This window comes from Salmo trutta, chromosome 14 (assembly GCF_901001165.1).
Source record: "Salmo trutta chromosome 14, fSalTru1.1, whole genome shotgun sequence".
NCBI classification, from domain to species: domain Eukaryota; kingdom Metazoa; phylum Chordata; class Actinopteri; order Salmoniformes; family Salmonidae; genus Salmo; species Salmo trutta.
Window position 1 is genome coordinate 59,974,132 of NC_042970.1, and position 24,420 is coordinate 59,998,551.

General features: G+C 43.4%; 1 protein-coding gene across 7 annotated transcripts in view; it reads left to right on the plus strand.

Annotated features, from left to right (window-relative positions):
• The window catches only part of ttbk1a (tau tubulin kinase 1a), a 49,458-nt gene extending 31,771 nt beyond the window's left edge, over positions 1 to 17,687 (plus strand). For all 7 annotated transcript variants that reach the window (XM_029776601.1, XM_029776603.1, XM_029776604.1 and 4 more), the window contains 2 exons: positions 14,362 to 15,848; positions 16,175 to 17,687. In XM_029776601.1, the coding sequence (XP_029632461.1) occupies positions 14,362 to 15,848; positions 16,175 to 16,631 (1,944 nt within the window). In that variant the 3' untranslated portion in view covers positions 16,632 to 17,687. The remainder of the gene's footprint in view (positions 1 to 14,361; positions 15,849 to 16,174) is intronic.
• The last annotated feature ends 6,733 nt before the right edge of the window (positions 17,688 to 24,420 follow it).

The window sequence follows — 24,420 nt, forward strand, 5'->3', positions numbered from 1 at the left end:
TCATCAGATTACAACCAGATAAAGGCATCTTTATCATGACGACATCAACAACCCCATGGCAAAATGTTGTTGAACCAACATCAGATTACAATCTCTTCAATTTGAATAAAAATACATCAACTAGCTAAGACCTGATTTTCATAGCTTTCCTGCAATTCTACACATTTTGCCATGGGGCAGACAAACATTTGCAGTTTTGTAACACATTTCATGCTATTCTATACATTTTGCCATGAGACTGAGAGAACATTTCCAAGGGGCCCCCGACCGACGTGTTCATATTTTTTTCCCTGGAGTTCGGGGGCCCCAGGGCAAGTGCCCTGCATGCCTGTTCAGTAATCTGGCCCTGGGAAAAGCACCATCATTTGGTTGTTATCTGGTCAGATGATTTCAATTATTTAAAAATACGTTAAAAATATGTCTAAAAACATTTATAATCAGAACACAACCTGACATCGACCAGTTTTTCCCACTGGCTTAGATTACAATTTAATATTGTTGACCTTGTTGCCGTGCCTAAAAACCTTTTGAACAAGAAATCTTACAGATTGTTTTATTAATACACATTACCCAGCATCCATGTACCACTAGGGTCTGTTAGCACTGCATCAATTAGAAACCTGAAGGACTCTTGTGTTATGCAGGTCTGCGTACCATTTTAACAACATGACATTTTATGTCTATTTAACCTTTTGTAAGTTTGCGTGACTTTTTCTGACTGTTACGGTATGTCCATGAAATATGTTAAAGAACATGTTTTGCTCAGGAGTGGTACGAATAAATACCTACATACACAAGGGGCCTTCAAAACCACCCATTCCCTGTGTCAGTTGTATTTCCTTGTCATGGATTACTGTAAAAGAAAACAAAAATGTTGATTTACTTACCTCACCAATAACATTTTACCAGCCTTATTTGTGATTTCACCGCAAGAGCCTAGTACGGCAGGCCTCGCTATCGCAAACATGATCAAGGACCCTCGTTTTATTTGCGCTGTGACCTCTTCCTTGACATAACTGATGTATTTGCGCAACCTATCAATTAAAAGTACAGTATGCCAAGTTGCACTCACCCAAGGAGAAAAGCGAGGGTGCCATGGGAACAACAAGCGAAGAAATAAAGTGGTGTTTTGGGGTAAGCACAGTTTAGGATAGTCCTTACTTTGTTGTTTTTTTCTTAATTAGTTTCTGTTCCGAACTCCTTTTTTTGTTGAGCCATATTTATCCCCGTTTTCTTCATCCTGTGTTTGTGTTTCGTGTGCTTGATGAGACCATCTATATTTTGTGTTATTCATTTAGCATTTTCCAATGGTGATTTTTCGACTAACGTCTTTTAGCAAAATTGAGTGTAAATTTGATGGTGTCCAGGCATTTTCCCAGGTTCAATGTGTTGACATACTAGAGGAACATGTGCAGTACTTGTGTGTTTTTAACGGCATTGTTGGGGAATGTGTCCACTGTGACTTGATTATGAGAGAGACGGAAACCTACTCTCATTTGCTTCCAATCTGGCAACCCACTTAAGAGTTTTGTAGAATACTGTCTTCTGTCCTTTTAACATACTGTAATGCCTCTGCTGTAATGGCAACCCTAGCTACAACCATAGTCTTCCTCTCTCTGGACTACATCAGAGAACCCTTACAGCATGCACACAGGGAAGGAGAGATGTATGACAAGCTATGTTCCAATACTCTATATGGATCCCTTTCCTTGTCTCCTTCTTTTATCAGCTGACCTGAAAGGTACTGGATAGTTGAGAGCCCAAGCCTATAACTCTAAACTATCTAATCTTTTTAGATCACTGGTGAGGAAGGGTAAGAAGACAAGGAAATGAAGCCGTTTCAGGAGTGTTGGGACGTGGTCCGATACTAGTCTATAGTCTGTTAGCATGACCTGGTTGTTCCTCCCCCCTTCCATCCTAATGCCCCTCCTTCTGTTTTCTGATTGGTCTCTTCTGCAGCTGGAGGATGACAGGCACCACCCGAGGCCCAATCAGCTCCGGAGGCTGGCCTCCTACGTCTTCTCATCCTCCACGCTGGAGACGGAGCAGTACCCGCACCCCGGGGGGTCCTTCATCCAGCGGAGCCGCTCGGCCGAGAGCAGCCCCGCCCACATGAACGCTTCCGCCCACCGGCGCCATGCTCCCCTGCAGAGCCCGGGCAGCCCGCGGAGCAGGCACTCGGTCCTGAACGTGTCGCGCACGCAAATCCAGCAATTGCTTGCCAAGCTCATGAACAAGAACGCGAGCTGAGGGAAGGGCACTGCATGCCAAAATGCATTAACGTATACTCGTACACACCCATTGTGTACATACAGAGGGACATACTCATGTACACACACGCAGTTTGTAACCCAAAGAGCCATATTTTGGCGGGTTGGTTAGAACACAAACACATGCACGCTTGCACACACGTACACACATTGTCTTTCAGACACGCAAACATGCTGAACTAAAACACAAACAACTCACTTTAATGTAACTAACTTTAAAAAGGTGACTATGAAGAGGAGAAAAGTGCTGACGGCAAAATATTTTTCACGCAATAAACTCTTAACAGTCTGCTCCTTGCAAAGTCAGTTGCACATGCCACAAAAATGTACACAATTTGAGTAAAAAGTGGTGGAAGTGTAAACTTGAGGTTTCTTCATCCTTTAATGGTGCTGTGAGGAGGAGGAGTCACAAAACCGGGACTGTTAAGAGGCTGCTCAACTTCATTGCATTGTTCTTTTTCCATTCATGCTGAAGGCTTGAGGGATTGTCGTCGAATTGCAGGTCATGTCGGCGATGCGTACCTAAAGGGATACAGTCATGCTTTCGGTAACGCTACTTAAAGGGGCAATCTGTAGTTCAAACAATAACAAGGCGACCACTGTTTTGGTAAACAGCTGAGGGATGGGGATGAAGAACTATTCTCGAATTCATAGACAGAGCTATAGATGTAAGGAATGAAGATCCAAGATATCAAATGTACAGTTTTAGCCATGTTTTGATGCTGTTTAACAATTACATTGTTTACAATCAACGGAGTGAACCAAGCTTATATTTTGGCTTCTGATGGGGTACGACAGTTGAACTAAGCTCATGAGGCATTTCTAAGTTATATTCTTTAAGAATCAATGGGTATCTATTAAAATGGATGTACCAATCGCAGATTGCCCGTGCGGGTATAATGCATTATGATGAGGTTATAATGCAATGTAAGTCATTATAAAGGCTCATACATGCGTATAACAAGTAATAAAGCTTTATACCTGCAAGCTACAAGTTGTGTTACCACACTTTCCTTAAATAATATTTCCTCATAAGACCTATGTGCACTGTCATGATAATGACATATAGATGTCATAAGCAGTTACGGTCTCTAGTGATAGCTGACTTTAAGCAGTCGTAACCAACTGACTTAGGTACATGCTAGGCCAGCTACTTTATCAACAGTGTCATAACAATGTAGAGTCATAAGTTATCCTTGTTTATCCCAAGGCGTAAGTCATGTCATGCTCCTGACACTGTTATGAGGGTCTTGTGACAGAGCATTCGAGTTCAATTATTCCCCATAGACGGCATGAGATGCTCGGGTGCTACTATCCGTGCTCTGCAGTCTTCACGCTGATCTTGTGTAGCTTGGTCCCAGATCTGTTTGTGCCGTCTTGCAAACACTTATGGTCATTGTCAAATCAAACTTTATTTGTCACATGCGCCGAGTGTAGACCTTACCGTGAAATGCTTACTTACAAGCCCTTAACCAACAGTGCAGTTCAAGAAGAGTTAAGAAAATATTTACCAAATCAACTAAAGTAAAAAATTAAATAAAAAGTAACACAATAACATAACAATAATGAGGCTATATACAGGGGATACCGGTACAGAGTCAGTGTGCGGGGTACAGGTTAGAGGTAATTTGTACATGAAGGTAGGGGTGAAGTGACTATGCACAGACAACAAACAGCGAGCAGCAGCAGTGTACAAAACAAATTGGGGGGAGGGGGTCAATGTAACAGTCCAGTGGCCATTTGATTAATTGTTCAGCAGTCTTATGGCTTGGGGGTAGAAGCTGTTAAGGACCCTTTTGGTCCAAGACTTGGCGGTCCGGTATCGTTTGCTGTGCGTTAGCAGAGAAAACAGTCTATGACTTGGGTGACTGGAGTGTCTGTCAATTTTATGGGCTTTCCTCTGACACCGCCTATCATATAGGTCCTGGATTGCAGGAAGCTTGGCCACAGTAAAGTACAGAGCCGTACGCACCACCCTCTGCAGCGCCTTACGGTCAGATGCCGAGCAGCTGCCACACCAAGCAGTGATGCAACTGGTCATGATGCTCTCGATGGTGCATCTGTAGAACTTTTTGAGGATCTGGGGACCCATGCCAAATCTTTTCAGTCTCCTGAGGGGGAAAAGGTTATGTCGTGCCCTCTTCACGACTGTCTTGGTGTGTTTGGACCATGATAGTTCATTGGTGATGTGGACACCAAGGAACTTGGAACTCTCGACCCGCTCCATTACAGCCCCGTTGATGCTAATGGGGGCCTGTTCGGCCCGCCTTTTCCTGTAGTCCATGATCAGCTCCTTGTCTTGCTCACATTGAGGAAGAGGTTGTTGTCCTGGCACAAAGCTGCCAGTTCTCTGACCTCCTCCCTATAGGCTGTCTCATCGTTGTCGGTGATCAGGCCTACCACTGTTGTGTTGTCAGCAAACTTAATGATGGTGTTGAAGTCGTGTTTGGCCATACAGTCGTGGGTGAACAGGGAGTATAGGAGGGGACTAAGTACACACCCCTGAGGGGCCCCAGTGTTGAGGATCAGCGTGGTAGACGTGTTGTTTCCTACCCTTACCACCTGGGGGCGGCCCGTCAAAGTCCAGGATCCAGTTGCAGAGGGAGGTGTTTAGTCCCAGGGTCCTTAGCTTAGTGATGAGGTTCGTAGGCACTATGGCGTTGAACGCTGAGCTGTAGTCAATGAATAGCATTCTCACCTAGGTGTTCCTTTTGTCCAGGTGGGAAAGGGCAGTGGGGAGTGCAATTGAGATTGTGTCATCTGTGGATCTGTTGGGGTGGTATGCAAATTGGAGTGGGTCTAGGGTATCCGGGAGGATGCTATTGATGTGAGCCATGACCAGCCTTTCAAAGCACTTCATGGCTACCGATGTGAGTGCTATGGGGCGGTAATCATTTAGGCAGGTTACCTTTGCCCCCTTGGGCACAGGGACTATGGTGGTCTGCTTGAAACATGTAGGTATCAGACTCAGTCAGGGAGAGGCTGAAAATGTCAGTGAAGACACTTGCCAGTTGGTCCACACATGCTTTGAGTACACGTCCTATTAATCCATCTGGCCCCGCGGCTTTGTGAATGTTGACCTGTTTAAAGGTCTTGCTCACATCGGCAACCGAGAGCGTTATTACAAAGTCATCCAGAACAGCTGGTGCTCTCGTGCATGCTTCAGTGTTGCTTGCCTTGAAGCGAGCATAAAAGGCATTTAGCTGTCTGGTAGGCTCGCATCACTGAGCAGCTCGCGTCTGGGTTTCCCTTTGTAGTCCATAATAGTTTTCAAGCCCTACCACATCTGACGAGCGTCAGAGCCGGTGTAGTAGGATTCAGTCTTAATCCTGTATTGACGCTTTGCTTGTTTGATGGTTCGTCTGAGGGAATAGAGTGATTTCTAATAGGCAACCGAATTAGTGTCCCGCTCCTTGAAAGCGACAGCTCTAGCCTTTAGCTTGATGCGGATGTTGCCTGTAATCCATGGCTTCTGGTTGGGATATGTACGTACGGTCACTGTGGGGAATACGTCGTCGATGCACTTATTGATGAAACCGATGACTGAGGTGGTATACTCCTCAATCCGGAACATATTCCAGTCTGTGCTAGCAAAACAGTCCTCTAGCGTAGCATCCACATCATCTGACCACTTCCATCTTGAGCAAGTCACTGGTACTTCCTGCTATAGTTTTTGCTTGTAAATTCTTATTTACAATGACAGACTAGGAACAGTGGGTTAACTGCCTTGTTCAGGGGCAGAACCACAGAATTTTGTCTTGTCAGCTCGGGGATTCGATCCACCAACCTTTTGGTTACTGGCCCAATGCTCTAACCACTAGGCCCAACGCTCTAACCACGCCTGAGTTAGAGTTCCTTGGTGGTCTAGAGTTGTTTTTCCTCTGGTTGGACATGACATGCTTGTAAAAATTTAGTAAAACTGATTTAAGTTAGCCTGCATTAAAGTCCACTAGGAGTGCCGCTTCTGGGTGAGCATTTTCTTGTTTGCTTATGGCCTTATAGTGTTGGTTGAGTGTGGTCTTAGTGCCAGCATCTGTCTGTGGTGGTAAATAGACGGCTACGAATAATATAGATGAGAACTCTCTTGGTAGATAGTGTGGTCTACAGCTTATCATAAGGTACTCTACCTCAGGCGAGCAATGCAATACAATACCTCGAGACTTCTTTAATATTAGACATCGCTCACCAGCTGTTATTGACAAAAAGACACACACCCCCACCCCTCGTCTTACCAGACGTAGCTTCTCTGTTCTGCTTGTGCATTGAAAATCCCTCCAGCTCTATATTATCCATGTCGTCCATAACAACGTCCATAACAATGACCATACAGTTGGCAAGACAGTACAAACAGAACGGGGACCAGGCTAGTTCTTGTGGAGTGTAAACAGAAATCCTTCAGCATCTGTATGTTTATCACACAGGGCGCTTTTCTATAGGTCTTATCTTGCTTTTGGTGTACTTTCTAGAGGTGTTTTATGTGTGTCGGTTGCTTGCATCTCCATGCTTTCTATGCGTTGAAATGCTTGAGCAATGGATTAGTCAGGCCTCTGAAGGGTGAGGGTATGAAGTGTGGGGTTTTGCAAAAGGAAAACTCCTGTTCTCTAATATTCTGTGTCATGTTTTATGACAAGCGTTATCGTGGTTGACTTCAATGTACTGTACAGATGTACGATCTTAATTTGATCACTCATTTGTTGCTGAGAATATAAACTTATGTCTGAGTTTTAAAAAGGCTTTGAAATTTCAGACTTGAATGCTCTAACAAAAAATGTATCAACCCCTACAAAAATGTTCATTCACTATAATACACATAATAATTTCCATGTCCTGTTGCTGCAGGATTATATTCATGCTATAGCAAACTGACTAAAATGAAGATCCTACATCTGTACTGTATTTCCATTATGGCTACTATGACTACAATGGCATCTTGAACTATAGAAATTATAGGCAGTATCAGTTGTCCCATACATATAACTTTAGTGTAATTCTATATGGTTCTCTTTGGCTTGAGGTATTGAAAATGTAATAACACTTGCTGTACTAGTGTCCAAATCATGTTATAACATGTCATGGCAGTTTATGACAACTTACTGTAGCCACAGTAACATGATTCGACGGGTATGATGAAACCTAGTTACATATAACTGTTCTTAATTCAGTTATGTGACATAGCATTTAATTTTATTTTACCTTTATTTAACTAGGCAAGTCAGTTAAGAACAAATTCTTATTTTCAATGACGGCCAAGGAACAGTGGGTTAACTGCCTTGTTCAGGGGCAGAACGACAGATTTGTACCTTGTCAGCTCGGGGATTCAAACTTGCAACCTTTCAGTTACTAGTCCAACGCTCTAACCACTAGGCTACCCTGCCGCCCCATTAAAAAGTATGTGGACACCTGCTCGTCGAACATCGCATTCCAAAATCATGTGCATTAATATGTAGTTGGTACCCCCTTTGCTGCTACAACAGCCTCCACTAGATGTTGGAACATTGCTGCGGGGACTTGCTTCCATGCAGCCACATGAGCATTAGTGAGGTCGGGCACTGAAGTTGGGCGATTAGGCCTGGCTCGTCGGCATTCCAATTCATCCCAAAGGTGATGGGTTTGATGTCAGGGCTCTGTGCAGGCCAGTCAAGTTCTTCCACACCGATCTCGAAAAACCATTTCTGTAAAGACCTCGCTTTGTGCACGGCATTGTCATGCACAGGCATTCCCCAAACTGTTGCCACAAAGTTGGAAGCACAGAATCGTCTAGAATGTCATTCATTGTATACTGTAGCGTTAAGATTTTTTGGCTTAGCCCAAACCATGAAAATTCTCCTGGCCAAATCCAGATTCGTCCGTCGGGCTGCCAGATGGTGAAGTGTGATTCATCACTCCAGAGAACGCGTTTCCACTGCTCCAGAGTCCAATGGCGGTGAGCTTTACACCACTCCAGCCGACGCTTGGCATTGTGCATGGTGATCTTAGGCTTGTGTGTGGCTGCTCGGCCATGGAACCCATTTCATTAAGCTCCCAACGAACATTTCTTGTACTGACGTTGCTTCCAGCTTCAGCTCACCCTAGTAGTTATTTCACAGTTGTCTGAAGTTCGTTTGGTCATGAAATCGTGAAATCACATCACTTTGGTCATGAAATCACATCACTATTTGGAATCTGTAGCAAAGCTGCTATGTGTGAATGTTGGCGGAGGAAAACTTGCACGTTTTAAGTTCTACCCAGAGAGACTGGATTTCCTGCTTGAGATAGAAGTTGCCTCTAACCACATATCTAGGATAGGATCACCCAACCCTAAATCCTATCCTTAACCATAAGGAGGGTAGACCCTGGACCAGTGGTTAGGGTGTACTATGCAAACAGCTGCGTTTTATGAATTGAAATCTGGTTCCAAAGTATTTCAGGCACTTACAGTTTAAGCTCCATAGAATGACATCTCTGCCATTGCATTGGCTCAGCACTTCAACTCTATCATTGTTATAGATAGATAATTCCAGGGTTTGGATTGCACTGGGGGAGCTTTGCATTATCTATCTTCCTGCAGAATAGCATAAACCATTCATTCAAGTAGCCAAAGTTAGCCAAAAATGCCATTGGAATTCTGTGGGTTTTGGTGTGTAATTTTTGCAGTGAAGTGAGCTACATACTGTATGAGGATCGACTGTTGTATGTGACAGTATGTTTGTGTAGATAAGTCATCAACATGGCACTTTCTCCATTGTTGTCCCTTGAGTACTGTACCTCACTATTGCACTTTATAAAGGACTTAACAGGAGAACTTGCTTACTGTTGGGCCCAGGTAGAAAATATTGATGCAAAAGATGAGAAACGCAATAAATAAGGGTGCTTGGGGGAAAAAATGTTACGCCATTTTGAAGAAAGAAGGTTGAGGAAAGGAGGAGGATTGGTTATTTCCACACTCATTGCCACTCTATCCATCCCCAACCAATGAGGTTTCAGACACTTAAGTGGGTAGCAGTTCTAATGTAAAGGACATGCACTGTAGATGTAGCCAAGTGGAAAAATGTACAGTATAGAAATGAATTGTATAGAATTGCACCTCAGCTTAGAAATACTTGACCCGTGACATCACAGGCTTCACGCTGCACTGTAAGCTGATTTTTGTTACACGCCAATGTTTTTTGGATGTCTTTTCAACATTTGAATGAAGGTTTTATGCTGTTATTTTACTGATATCTTGTAATAACCATGTATCTCTTGGCTTTGTGTTCCCTGTTTTGCTGAAACCATTGTGAAGAGGAACGATACTACTGTATTTCTGAAATGGCATAACCACATACAGCCTTCTTATTTGGTCTTCTCAATGAGTAGGATCTTATGTTTTCTTTTATGTTTGCTTTTGTGAATGCGCTAAAGGGCTACGCTTACAGAAATATGCAGCATTTTTACTTTTGCCAAGCTTTGCATTTAAGACGTTTGCATTTACTTAACAGCACTAAGAAGCAAGCAAGCATCCCTCTCTGAATGTCGCCTCTGTCTCTGATTTAGAAAAGATAACTGTTCCATCAGTTCATTTCTCACTGCTTGGTTAGACGATTTTCAGCAAATCATGCTTGTCGTTTTGTGTATAGCACCATGTAACGAGCACTACTCAGTGAATGTACTGAGAGTGGATTAGCTGCTAACTCCAAACTTAATTTTGCACACATGCAAATTGTTCCTTGACATTATTGGCAATGATATTAAAAAATATATTGTTTTTGTACTTTTTTGTCCGTTCTCGGTAAAACAAATCTCGCCATAATACTCCCAATCAAAACAGGATGTCGAATGTTGTCACTGAACTCTGAAAATAACGCAGGCAATTTTGAAATGTACTTGCAGAGAAATTGTATTGTACAAGACTGCTTTCATACTTCTAACATTATTTGCATGATATATAATAATATCAAATCTCTGGCTATAAATGTATAGTACGGTCATTCTATGAAATGAATGCCTTTTGCGTCCCTTTAGTATTTTAAGTAGAAATTGTACACCAATGGGCCTCCCGAGTGGCGCAGTGGCCTAAGGCACTGCGTCGCAGTGCTTTAGGCATCACTAGAGACCCGGGTTCGATCCCAGGCTATGTCACAGCCGTCTGTGACCGGGAGACAGATGAGGCAGCCGTCCGGGTTAGGGGAGGGTTTGGCCGGCCGTGATTTCCTTGTCCCATCGCGCTCTAGCAACTCCTTGTGGCGGGCCAGATGCCTGCAAGCTGACCCTGGTCGCCAGCTGGACTGTGTTTCCTCCCACACATTGGTGCAGAAGGCTTCCGGGTTAAGCGAGCAGTGTGGCTTGGCAAGGTCTTGTTTCGGAGGACGCATGGCTCTTGACCTTCGCCTCTCCCAAGTCCGTAGTGGAGTTGCAGCGATGGGACAAGACTGTAACTACCAATTGGGGGTAAAATAAAATAATATTAATAATTGTGCACCAATATTGAATTCTAAAAGCCTGTTATATTCAATGAAGTACCATTTAATATAGCCAACATGAACAAGTCAATAAATCTGTTTTTATAATATGAATAAAGACTTGCTAACGTGCCAAAAGACATGCTAAAGTGCCAAAATTTTGAAAGGTCCCTCCTCAAGTTCTTCAGAGTTTAGGAAGATTTTAACCAACTTAACCCAAAAAAATCCAGTCTTCATCATTGTAATGCTATAGTTACGTTGTTGCTTTGACAAAGTCATTTCTGAAAGATTATTATATATTTCATGTGATTAATTTACATCTGTCCCTCATTTTAAGGTCAACCCTGTTAACCGAACTCTCATTTTGATATGGTGAAACTATTCATTCTTAATTCTAGAAGTCAAATCATAGTGTGAAAGCAGGTGAGCTGGTTCTGCTCATTTTGGCAATTTTCTGGTGTTTTGTGTTGGAAACCTGAGGGTGTCGAGCAAAACACGTCAACCCATTTATAAATTAGGTGAAATCAAAAGTTTTGTTTGGCCAAGTTACACTACTCAAACGGCACCCAATTGGTGGAACAACCCAGTGATTTTTCGGTGAGTTCTGTATATTACCACAGGTAAAGGGATAGTCCCAGTCGGTATTAGATAGAACGTACCGGCCCCACTCGCCTGTGGGGAAACAACCTGTGATTACCTAGGTTACCCCATTGGCTCACAGCAAAAACGTGACCTTTTTCAAACGCACTTTTCTTGTCTGCTTGTTTTAGTCAATTACAAAACTACATTTAAGAAAAGTACAATATGTCTAAAGATGACTTTTCAACATTGCCTGCATTTCCACTGCTTAGAAAAACTTTATATTGTAGGTCTTCCCTCATGACCCTTTTCATGACGGTGTTAGCAGCCACGTGAGTGCTAGGTAGCTATCAACCGCAACATTAAGATAGCCAAGACCAACAACACAAACAAACGGACTATACAGGTACAAGTAGTGAGTGGCGTTACAAACAGACTATACTTAACAAGTTAACTGTCTTACCTGTGAGGAAATGTCTTCCATACACACAGCTATGTGTAGCATACTTGGACACTGGCTCTCCACATTTCCCATGCCAAATAGCTCTTCTCGCAGGCTCTCTTTCCCTACGTGGGAGCATTGCGAACCATAGATCTGGATTTTTTTACCTGGTTACATTGAACAACACAGCAGCTTTTTGGCATGTTTTGTTATTTCTGTATAACAAAAAAATATATGATGAAGTTGGCTCTTTTACAATGGAGGTCAATTGGAAAGAATGTTTGTTTTCCCCAATTTGTGCGCGTGCAATTCCTTATTGTTATGTGAATATTGACTCGGAGTATACTCACGGATCAAAAATGTATTTCAAGTTGCAGCGAAGAGGGACTTGCATTTTCAGTTAACGAAACTATGTGCTTCACACCTTATTTTAATTTCTCAGATAAGTTAAACATATTCGGTTCACGTCACTGATACATGAGCATATCGTCCATATGTTCTGCATATCCTGTCCTATAGTCTGAAAAATGACTTGTTCCGCAAGGCTGGGTGTCCAACCTATTGTAAATGGATAGCATTATAAGTTGAGAAATCTGCTGCGAAATCCACAGGACATGGGCAAAGTGTCTTGTGAAATATTTTTAACTGTTTATTGTGGCAGAAATCCCTTTTAGCCATGGACTAAGAGTGATTGAAAATGCCATAGATGTGATGCCTGTTTAACATATCACATAACATTACACAAAGCCACTGCACTGTAAAGTACACTGTATGCTCAGAAAGCCCCTTAACCCTTAGCCTTTCAAGTTGTGTCATGTTCGTGTGGAGAGACGGACCAAGGCGCAGCATACGTAGAGTTCCACATGTTTAATCAATGAAACTCACACAACAAAAAAACTAAGAATGACCGGTCCGTGACGTCTGGAGTGCTCACAAGCAACTACACAAAGACAAGAGCCCACAAAACACAGTGGGGAAATGGCTGCCTAAATATGATCCCCAATCAGAGACAACGATAAACAGCTGCCTCTGATTGGGAACCATACCAGGCCAACATAGAAATAAATAACCTAGGCTAGAACACCCTCCCTAATCACGCCCTGACCTAACCAAAATTGAGCATAAAAAGGCTCGTTATGGTCAGGGCGTGACAAGTTGAGTTAAAATAAAAGCACAATGTAGTCTTGTATACAATTATTATCTTGAATTGCAGAGTTATATTTGTCAACGATAGCCTAGAATTTGAAAGTGTTTTCAGTCTATAAGTCTTAAGTGTTAAATGACTTGAATATTTTATGCATCTCCTTAAGGAAAATTTACTGAAAATGAAGATGTACTGTAAAAATTAAATTAAATGCTGTCTCAAATAGCCGCCTGTACCTTTTAATAGCCAGGCAACGGCACACATTTCAACAACAAAAACGCCTGTTACAAATGAATGTCGGGTGTGTAAATGATAACACATTAGTGCAGGAAATGAATAAATTGAATAAAATACGCCTGTTGTGTTCAGGGATGTAGGCTAGAGCTCTGCTACCCGACCTGAGCCCGATGGGCCTTGACATTATACATTGGGTTACTGCCGGGTAGGGCCTGTTTTTTCATCAATAACTACGGTACGGGTATCACTGAATTGATCATTAACATTTTGAAGCTGAGCCATTTGCTTCTGCTCTGCTGCACGGTACATATCATGGTGTCAGAAGTGCTTCAACCTCGTCAAATATAAGACAAGAACATTGTTCAGTCTACAGGAGAGATTTTTGTCAAATCGTTGTAAATGAGTGAGCATTCATCTTCATATTTGGAAACAGAGGGCTCATGAGATAGTAGAAGGTACTGTATGATATAATTGTGAAAGAAATAAATAGTAGTGAGTATAACTGCAGTATTTGTCAAGCGTGATCCGTGAGTGTCTTTTAGATGTACGATATACTGTATATACATGTGTAAGCATTTTTTGTATCACAATACAATTGTACAGTCTGCTTGTAATATTTACAGGTAAAAAGCATGTATTTTAAACTTTGTAAATCAACAACTTGTGTATGTATGTATATGTGTGCGTGCGTGCGTGCGTACATACATACATACATACAATAAATGTTCAATTCCCAGTGGGCAAAACTGGTTGAAATGATGTATTTTTAACTTTAAAACAGGTTGAAAATACATACTTTTAACCAGTTTGCCTACTGAGTTCTCAGTTAATCTGTAGTAGCATGCAAGATAGTTGGTTTTAGTGTGTATATACTACAGTACTGTATGTCAAATCTTTATGAAGGGAAACACTTGAAAATCACAAGATATTGGAGTGTCTCTCTAAAAGGGAATACTCTTCAATGCATTTTTGTGCCTTTTCTATCAATGTATGTAATCTAGACAATCTTTAAAAGCCTGTGTATAACCCAAAAAACATTAAATCGTTTGGGGAAACAATTTTGTCCCTCGTTTCGTTCTTTATGAAGTTATATTAGATATGTTCACATTACATAATCTTGGGTGTTTTCCCAATTTTGTCCTCATTTACATCATGTGACGTGAGCCATATCTTCCAAAATACTTATTGTTTTATATTTTTTGCCTTGACAATATTTCCAGCATGCCTCTTGTTCCAATTGCAAAAGTAATTATTTAATATCATTTTTTGTAGGTGATCATGTCTCCGACTGAGCACAATGGCTTATCTCAGCCTTGTCCAGACTTCAGGACCAAGGGCCAGCTGGACGAGAAGGAGCATTTCCACATCCTTCCCCAGCTCCAGGTCAAGCGGGCCGACTTCCTCACCGTCATGCTGACTGGCACCCTTCCTCAGCGGCGAACCTTCACAGCAGCTCTGCCGGCAGAGAACGAGGTCCAGGAGCCCCATGGCCCGCGGGACGATGACGTGACCAAGAGTGAGTCGAACAGCGAGGCCAGCCAAAAAAGCACAGAGCGGAGCCAGGATGGGGCCCCTGATACCCTCATGGCCGAGGATGGTCCCAGGGGCCCCCGGGAACCCGCCTCGGCCGCAGATGCTGACCCTGACTTGGAGGACGGCTCCAAGACCCTGGTTCTGTTCTCGCCGGGGGATACCCGGAAGTCTCCATCCACTGGGGGGGAACACGTCCTGCTGGAGGTTGACTTCGGGACGCCGTCTGCCTCTACCCCTAGGAACGATATGCCTCTGGTGGGTGCAGGCAGCCAGCCAGAGCTCTCCTTCACACTGAGGTCGGACTTGAGGCCATCCACCCCAATCGCCCCTGCATCTCCACCCTTCACCAAAGTCGAGCGCACCTTTGTCCACATCGCCGAGACTTCCCACTTTAACGTCATGTCTTCCAGAGGTCAGACTGCAAAGGAGAGCAGCGACCTCTCGGCCGTTACCCAGGAGACCTCACCAGGGGAAGGAGACTCCCATGATCAGACCGTACATGTTGAACAGGGTGAGGAATCCCAGCGTCTTTCCAGAGAGTCCCAAGCCCATTCTATCCCAGACGTGACCCTGGAGAAGGGTGTTACTCGCACCAAACCAGACGACCGCCCACCGCTGGTTTTTGTTAAGTCCTTGGAGCCTGTCCCAGAAGCCATGTCGCCCATTCTGGAACACAAAACTCTCTCTGCAGATCCCAACAAGGGGGCATTGTCTACCGAAGGTGTTCCCGAGTCCAACGCTGGATTACCGTATACCGCACTCAGGCAGAGGATCAAAAGCCGCATCCCGGTTCTACTGTCTGAAGAGGACACAGGCTCGGAGCGTTCAGCCTCGCTCTCTGCCCGAGCACGACTACGGAAGAGAGCCCGGCAACTGGACCTGGCACGCCTGGTGGTGCAGAAGCAGCAGGGCCGCTGGATGAGGCTACCCTCGGGGACATCCTCCTCGTTGTCCTCTGGCGATGGGAGGGCCTCCGAGACGCTCTCCACCACCGGCTCGGAGGAAGACACCCACGCCTCAGACGAGTCCCTGGCCAGGAGGAGCTCATGTCTGAAGGCCAGGGCAGTGGCTGGGGGGGACCAGAGCCATACGGAGTGGCGCAGCAGAATCCCCAGGCCCGTCACCCCCATCAAGAGGCCCTCGGGGCGGCTGGTGGCCGCCGTGGCCTCCCCTCTCGCGTTGCCAGGATCGGGCATTTGTAGAGATGCATCCACCTTTGGTAATGGGTAAGTAGTCTTCACAACATCATGTTTGCAAACATAACATTATAACATTGTATGGCTCATTGGTTACCACAGTAAATGAAAAGACCCTTGATTGTTTTACTATAATTTATGAAAACACTTCTTTACAGTGCCAAATATCGAGAGTTTAGCCATTGCCAAAGACGGTCTGATTTCTGTCGTTTATGACCTAAACTTAATTTCATTGGTTGAACGGTGTCATGTTCTTTAAAGTTTTGTTATGATTTTTGTAAAAACACTTAAATGATGACTCATCAAATGTTTCCGGGAGGAAGAATTAACTCTTATTCCACTTATTCTCATTTCAGGCTCCAAGTTCAGAAGATAGGACTGAGCACTATCCCAACCCAGAGGCGGTCTAAACCTCTGCAGACTGGCTCCTCGTCTTCCTCCTCCTGCCCGAGGCCATGTCCTGTCCCCGCCCAGCCCTGCGGCAGCCCCCGCATGCCACTGCGCTGCGTTTTCATGACCCGACGCAGCCTAAGCACCTCCCACTGCAGGACAGACAGCCCCTCCCCCCAACGTGTCCGTCCAACTAGACAGTCCCTCTCTGTCCGGCCCACAACTGCCCCTCCGCTCCGGCCCACAACTGCCCCTCCGCTCCAGCCCAGGGCTAATACTACTACCACCACCATGAAACAGGCCAACTCACAGGGCCGCTTTACCCAGGCGTTCACCGCTATGCCTGCCAGAATCCGAGCCAAATCCACAGGCCCTGCCAAAGCGAAACAAAGCAGAGAGGACAAGATGGCTACCTCGAGATAGTAAACAGATTCACTGGGATGAAACGCATACACTTCTCTGTTGTCCTCAGAGTGACTCAATGCCTCAAAAAGCTCCAGGATGACCCCAAATTAAGACTGACGCGGTTTCCCATCTTTTTTTAATCTTTCAATTACCTTCTCTGATCCAAATCATGTACCTCTACTAACTAGACCATGACGACAACAACATTTACAAGAGGAACCATACGGAACAATCTTCATGAGCTTCCAGTCAAAGAACTGTACGCTGTTCACTGGTGCATTGTATAAATGTTCCTTTTGTTTCTTAGGTTGAACATTTCTTTAGGTTTGTGGATTTTGCATCCTATATGCAAGAAATGTATTTGAACAAAGTCGGTCGTCATGACCCCTTTGCCAGCCAAGTTGCAATCTTTCTCAACACAGAAACGTCTCACACCGATGTACTAAGTTATCATCGACAATATCTGGCTCACTTTACATTGCATGGTATAGATATCACAAACACTTTTGATAAGTTGAATAATGCTAAGGAAATGTACGAAAGTCTCAATCTTCCAATGGTCTGACGCGATAACCAATTCTGATAGAATGCAAAGGCCAAAATCATTCCCAACGCTGGTCAGATGTGTTAAAAGAGGAAGGTTTGATAATGGGGTAAATTACTGCCGATACTAAGCGACTGCAGAAGTAATATTGCTGGCCTCCTTCTTAGCGTGTGACAATGGGCATGCGTTATATCATTCTATTTTTGGGGTGTTTGATTATATTTACATTCCGAAGACGTGTATATAATAGGATAATTTCTTGAAAAAGACATCTTTATTTTTTATCTTGTGAAAACAACCTGTATATTTTGCCTTTCCTCTGCTGTTGAACAATGTTGGCAAATATGCCTGTTTTTTTATGCATGAGAAAAATAAGGTTAACTTTGAGCGATAGATACCGCCTTTTAATGTTCTGACAATGAAATGAATGGTGGATCATTGGAACCCATGTTTTGTGTTTGTATTGGGTAAATGACCTACATTTGCAGGGCACTGAGCTAAAGTAAAATCATGGTCATGTGGCTTGACTAGCTCCTGTTTCCTTTCTACACTGTCTGTCAGATATAACCATCGCCCCTAGAAAGGACTGCTTCTTGTTTTCATCCTCTTATTCTAATCAGAGACTGATTCACCAGGTAAACACCAGGTGACACCAGGTGAGGGCAATAAAGTACCAGGTTGAAACAAAAAGCAGAAGTGTTTCGGTCCTCCAGGACTGGAACTGAACTGTCCTGGGCAACTGAATAGGTCTGAAAGGTTTCTTATCAGGGTGAATTGACTCCGACACATTTTTGAAGTGTTTTCACATATTTAGGTCATTTTATTTACAAGAGGTAAAGTTACAGTACAGACGTGTACAAAAACGACATGCTGTTGAATATTTCACACAGGCACACACACACACACACACATTTCTCCTCACAGTGTTAAGTCCAGTCTCTCCTTAGTTTAGGGTCAGGCAGCTTCTCTAATTGTCTGTCTACAATCGTTAAGGCCAGGGGTGAAAATGTTTATTTTTTTCCATATCAGAATATTCCTGAGCAAGTACATAACCCACATTTGAATACTATTAATGCTATTACATTAATCTTTGATCCATCCCAACAGGAGGCAATAGATTACATAAATAATGCAAGTTATGCGCATAGGAGTGTTTCATTGCAGTGCATTGCAGTGTAGTACTGTGCTGAGACTAATGGTCTCTTGGAGTTGCCCTTTAAATTCTGTTATATATGCACTGAAAGCTGAACCTATGAGTCCTGAGAGATATCCAGTAGAAGGAAGGCCTCCCTTTCCCTTTCTCCCCGCCCCCACTTATTCAGTGCAAGCATGTGAGATGGCATATGCCTCTCCCTCCCTACCACGAGGCTGGGAGATGTCTCCCTGAGGTTACGTTGACGTATTGTAAAAAGTTCAATAAAAACTGATTAAATCCAAAATGAATATGAGGTAAGGCGTGGTAGAATAGTGAGTATGTTTACATCCACAGTATGACATTAGGCCGATTAAGGTGTTGACATGTCTATCTTAACCAGCGTAAGGTCATCATCGAAGTAAGCATACGCGTATTAAAACACCTGGATTTATTTTGCAATCTTTCAAATGATTAGGACATGTAAACACCTTAATCGGCGTTCCAGCGGTGTATTTGATCTGCACGTGTGCTAGCACCAGCAGTGCAAGCCTCCCTCTTTAGCACAAGTGAAGTGAGTTCAGAAAAACTGAAAGTATGCATCTTAAAAATAGTTTTCACATACAAAAGGCACAGATCTGGGGAAGGGTACCAAAACATTTCTGCAGCATTGAAGGTCCCCAAGAACACAGTGGCCTCCATCATTCCTAATTGTAAGTTTGGAACCACCAAGACTCTTTCTAGAACTGGCCACCGGGCCAAACTGAGCAATCGTCTGAACTGAGCAATCGTCTGAACTCAGAATCAAACGGGTTTCCCAAAAATAACATGGTCACTGTGGTTATTTGATTGGCATTTTTCGGCATTCATCAAAGTCCCATCAAGTAGCCTGATTTTGGATGGTTCCATGTAAACAGGATTATTAGGGAAATCCTTGATCTTGCAAAGCATGTAAAGGTATTAATCAAACTATTATATTAATCTGAGTGTATGTAAACGTACCAAGTGAGAGCAGAGAGAGGTTATGTGATGATTTACGTCAATGAATATCTAAATACTGGAATACAGGACTTGAATGAATGAACACAACATGATGCTGCAAACCCCCGTGCTTCACGGTTGGGATGGTGTTCTTCGACTTGCAATTCTCCCCCTTTTTCCTCCAAACATAACGATGGTCATTATGGCCAAACAGTTCTATTTTTGTTTCATCAGACCAGAGGACAGTTCTCCAAAAAGTACGATCTTTGTTCCCATGTGCAGTTGCAAACCTTAGTCTGGCTTTTTTATGCCGGTTTTGGAGCAGTGGCTTCTTCCTTGCTGAGCGGCCTTTCAGGTTATGACGATATAGGACTCGTTTTACTGTGGATATAGATACTTTTGTACCTGTTTCCTCCAGCTTCTTCACAAGATCCTTTGTTGTTGTTTTGGGATTGATTTGCACTTTTCGCACCAAAGTACTTTCATCTCTAGGAGACAGAACGTGTCTCCTTCCTGAGCGGTATGACAGCTGCGTGGTCCCATGGTGTTTATACTTGCATACTATTGTTTGTACAGATGAACGTGGTACCTTCAGGCGTTTGGAAATTGCTCCCAAGGATGAACCACACTTGTGGAGATCTACAATTTTTTTTCTGAGGTCTTGGCTAATTTCTTTTGATTTTCCCATGATGTCAAGCAAAGAGGCACTGAGTTTGAAGGTAGGCCTTGAAATACATCCACAGGTACACCTCCAATTGATTCAAATGATGTCAATTAGCCTATCAGAAGCTTCTAAAGCCATGACATCATTTTCTGGAATTTTCCAAGCTGTTTAAAGGCACAGTCAACTTAGTGTATTAGTGTAACTGACCCACTGGAATTGTGATACAGTGAATTGTAAGTGAAATAATCTGTCTGTTAACAATTGTTGGAAAAATGACTTGTGTCATGCACAAAGTAGATGTCCGAGCCGACTTGCCAAAACTGTAGTTTGTTAACAAGAAATTTGTGGAGTGGTTGACAAACAGGTTTTAATGACTACAACCTAAGTGTATGTGTCATAAACTTCGTCGTCTGAGGAGGAGAAATCATCGGACCAATATGCAGCGGTTATATTGCTCATCTTCTTTTTATTAGAAGGAAAAAACAACTCATACAAAAACAAACGACGAAAACAGTCCTGTAAGGTGCTCAGACTATACACGGAAACAACCACCCACAAACACAAGTGAAAACACACAGAACTAAATATGGCCTCCAATCAGAGATAACAACAAACAGCTGCCTCTGATTAGAGGTCATTGACAAAACTAACATAGAAATAGAAAAACTAGAAAAACCACATTGAAATAGAAAGCATAGAACATAACCAAAAACCCTGAAACACACTAAACAAACACCCCCTGCCACGCCCTGACCAAACTACAATAACAAACAATCCCTTTTACTGGTAAGGACGTGACAGTATGTAATCTTCCGACTTCAACTGTACATTTTTACACTTAGAATGAACTTGTTTTTAGGTATGATGTAGTTTGTTTATTAACACTACATGGAAGAAATATTTTATTTTATTTTGTACTTTTACCCCTTTTTCTCCCCAATTTCGTGATATCCATTTGGTAGTTACAGTCTTGACCCCATCGCTGCAACTCCCCTATAGCCTCGGGACAGGTAAAGGTCGAGAGCCATGCGCCCTCCGAAACACAACACTGCCAAGCCTCACTGCTTGTTGACACACTGCTCGCTTAACCCGGAAGCCAGCTGCACCAATGTGTCGGAGGAAACACTGTGTAACTTGCGACCGGGGTCAGCTTGCAGGCGCCCGGCCCACCACAAGGAGTCGCTAGAGCACAATGGGACAAGGAAATCCCGGCCGGCCAAACCCTCCTCTAACCCAGACAATGCTGAGCCAATTGTGTGCCGCCTCATGGGTTTCCCGGTCACGGCCGGCTGTGACACCAGCCTGGGATCGAACCCGGGTCTGTAGTGAGGCCTTAGACCGCTGCGCCACTTGGGAGCCCCCGACTACATGGAAGTATGTTTAAAAATGACCAACCAAGCAGATCCACCCAAGGGGTGGTCACGTTAAGCCATGCCTCGCCGTGTGTATCTATCGGTCCTCAACTCGCAGCACGGTCATTTCATTCAGGGTAAGTGGAGTTCAGTGGCGGCAGCTGAGGGGAGGACGGCTCATAATAGTTTCTGGAACAGAGCGAATGGAATGGCACAAAACCCATGGAAATCGTGTGTTTGATGCTGTTGATACCTTTTCACTCCAGCCATTACCAAGTGCCCATCCTCCTCAATTAAGGTGCCAACAACCTCCTGTGGTGGAGTTAGCCACGAGTTAGTCTGGCCCTGGAGCAGGTCAATTCTGAAGGATTCCTTGCCATAGAAGTTTATCTGACTAAAAAGTGTGCGCCTCTTTCGAGTGACCAGTTATCCCGAGATGAACTCAGCGTTGACCAAAGTTACTTCACTAACTCCTCAAATCACCCACGCTTGCTAAATAAATACTGTAGGAAAGTGGCTTTGTGCGTTGTGCCCGGCCCACGATTTCCGTGAATCAGATTGGTCAAGACATGCAAAGACCCTGCAGCAGCACTCCCATGTGAAGGACAGATCATTTTTGCCTGAGTTGACAAATCATGAGGCAAATCGGTTAAAAAACAGCAATTTGCCCCTCTTTTTAATGCTTTGCGTCAATATATTTTATTAAACTAAATCAAAAGTGGTGTAAAGTGTTGTCACGCCCTGGCCATAGAGAGGGTGTGACTAGGGTGGGCATTCTATGTCCTTTTTTCTATGCTTTGTATTTCTTTGTTTTGGCCTGGTATGGCTCTCAATCAGGGACAGCTGTACATCGTTGTCGCTGATTGGGAGCCATACTTAGGCAGCCTGTTTTCCTTTGGGGTTTTGTGGGTAGTTGTTTTTTCTGTCTTGTTTGTTCACCTGGCAGAACTGTTGGCTTTCGTTTTCTTGTTTTATTTAAAGTGTCATTAAAGTTAATATGAGCACTTACCACGCTGCATCTTGGTCCCCTCTGTCAGACGATCGTTACAAGTGTTGTGGCAAATGTCGCCTCACACATTTTCCGGCAGCCCTGACTGAGCTTGGAGACAACAAAGAATGATAAAGATCAAGGAGAGTGAATAGTGAGATCGTAACAAGATTTTACGTTAAAGTTTAAAAAAGAAGCAATCTAGATGAGTTTCAGTCTTAGTGTGAGTAATGGCGGAAGCCATCGTACAGTATCTAGAAATGCTTGTGGTTATAGGCAAATCTGAAAAAAACAGTTGCTGGTACATGAAGTACATGAAAAGAACAGAAAGGCCTGCACACTGAATATGCACCTAAATACCACCTTAAAAGACAATGTTTTGATCAAGATGATCTTCATCTGGTCAAACAAAATACAAGTGCACACATACATTATCATATATTGTCACGTCCTGACCAGTATAGGGGTTATTTGTTATTGTAGTTTGGTCAGGATGTGGCAGGGGGTATTTGGTTTATGTGGTTCGGGGTGTGTGTCTATGTAGAGGGGTAGTTGATTTATGTGTTCCGGGGTTTTTGGTCACTGTTCTAAGTTTATGTATTTATATGTTCTATCTAGTTTAGTCTATTTCTATGTGTAGGTAATTGGGGTGTGGACTCTCAATTGGAGGCAGGTGTTTTCTAGTTGCCTCTGATTGAGAGTCCTATAAATAGGTATGTGGTTGTAGTTTGTGGGAGGTTGTTCTTGTTTTGCTGTATGTTGCCTTCAAGACTGTTTTTTCGGCGTTCATCGTTTTGTTGTTTTTGTTTGTTAATAAGTGTTCACATTAAGTTCATTATGAGCACTCAATCCGCTGCGCCTTGGTCCATTCCTCACGACGAACGTTACATATATTATAAACTGGTTGGTTTGAGCCCTGAATGCTGGTTGGCTGGAAGCCATGGTATATCAGACTGTATACCACGGGTATGACAAAACATTTATTTTTACTGCCCTAATCACGTTGGTAATCTGTTTATAATAGCAATAAGGCACTTCAGTGGTCGGTGGTATATGGCCAATATTCCATGGCTAAAGGCTGTATCCGTTGCGTCGGGCTTAAGAACCACCCTTAGCCATGGTATATTGGCCATATTACCACACCCCCTCGTGCCTTATTGCTTAAATAAACAATATATTCACAGTTCACAATCCACATGACCATTACACCCATCTCAAATGTTTTGCACATATTTGCTTACCACCCTGCTAGTAAGCATTTCTCCTTTTCCAAGATAATCAATCCACCTGACAGGTGTGGCATATCAAGAAGCTGATTAAACAGCAAAATCATTACATAGGTGCACCTTATGCTGGGGACAATTAAAGGCCACTCTGAAATGTTAAGTTGTGTTACAATGCCACAGATGTCTCAAGTTTTGAAGGAGCGTGTAATTGATATGCTGACTGCAGGATTGTCCACCAGAACTGTTGCCTGAGAATTGAATGTACATTTCTCTACCATAAGCTGCTTCCAAAGTCATTTTAGAGAATTTGGCAGTAAGTCCAACCGGCCTCACAACCGCATACCATGTGTAACCAAGTGTAGGACCTCCACATCTGGCTTCTTCACCTGCGGGATCGTCTGAGACCAGCCATCCAGACAGCTGATGAAGCTGAGGAGGATTTTTGTCTGTAATAAAACTCATTCTGATTGGCTGGGCCTGGCTCCCGTGGATGGGTGCCCCTGCCCAGTCATGTGAAATCCATAGATTAGGGCCTAATGAATTTATTTCAATTGACTGATTTCCTTATATGAACCGTAACTCAGTAAAATCGTTGAAATTGTTGCATTTATGTTGCATTTGTTCAGTATAAAATCACATTTTCTAAATCATAGATGGAAGCCAACATATGCTCAAGAGTTAGACAGGGATCATCTTCATTATTACTTCTATCTGGTCATTAGTTCCCATCTTATACAACCAGCACTATTACGATGGATTTCCGGAAGGATTTCAGGAAGGAGCTCTTGCCAGAGCTAATGTATTAGATCAGCTTTTTCGCGGGTTGGTCAGGTGAGAAGTTCTGGTGAAGAGGATCCCTGTGAGTACTATTTCACGGATACCATTTTACACAAAGGAGTGTTTGTGTGTCTCACAGTTCA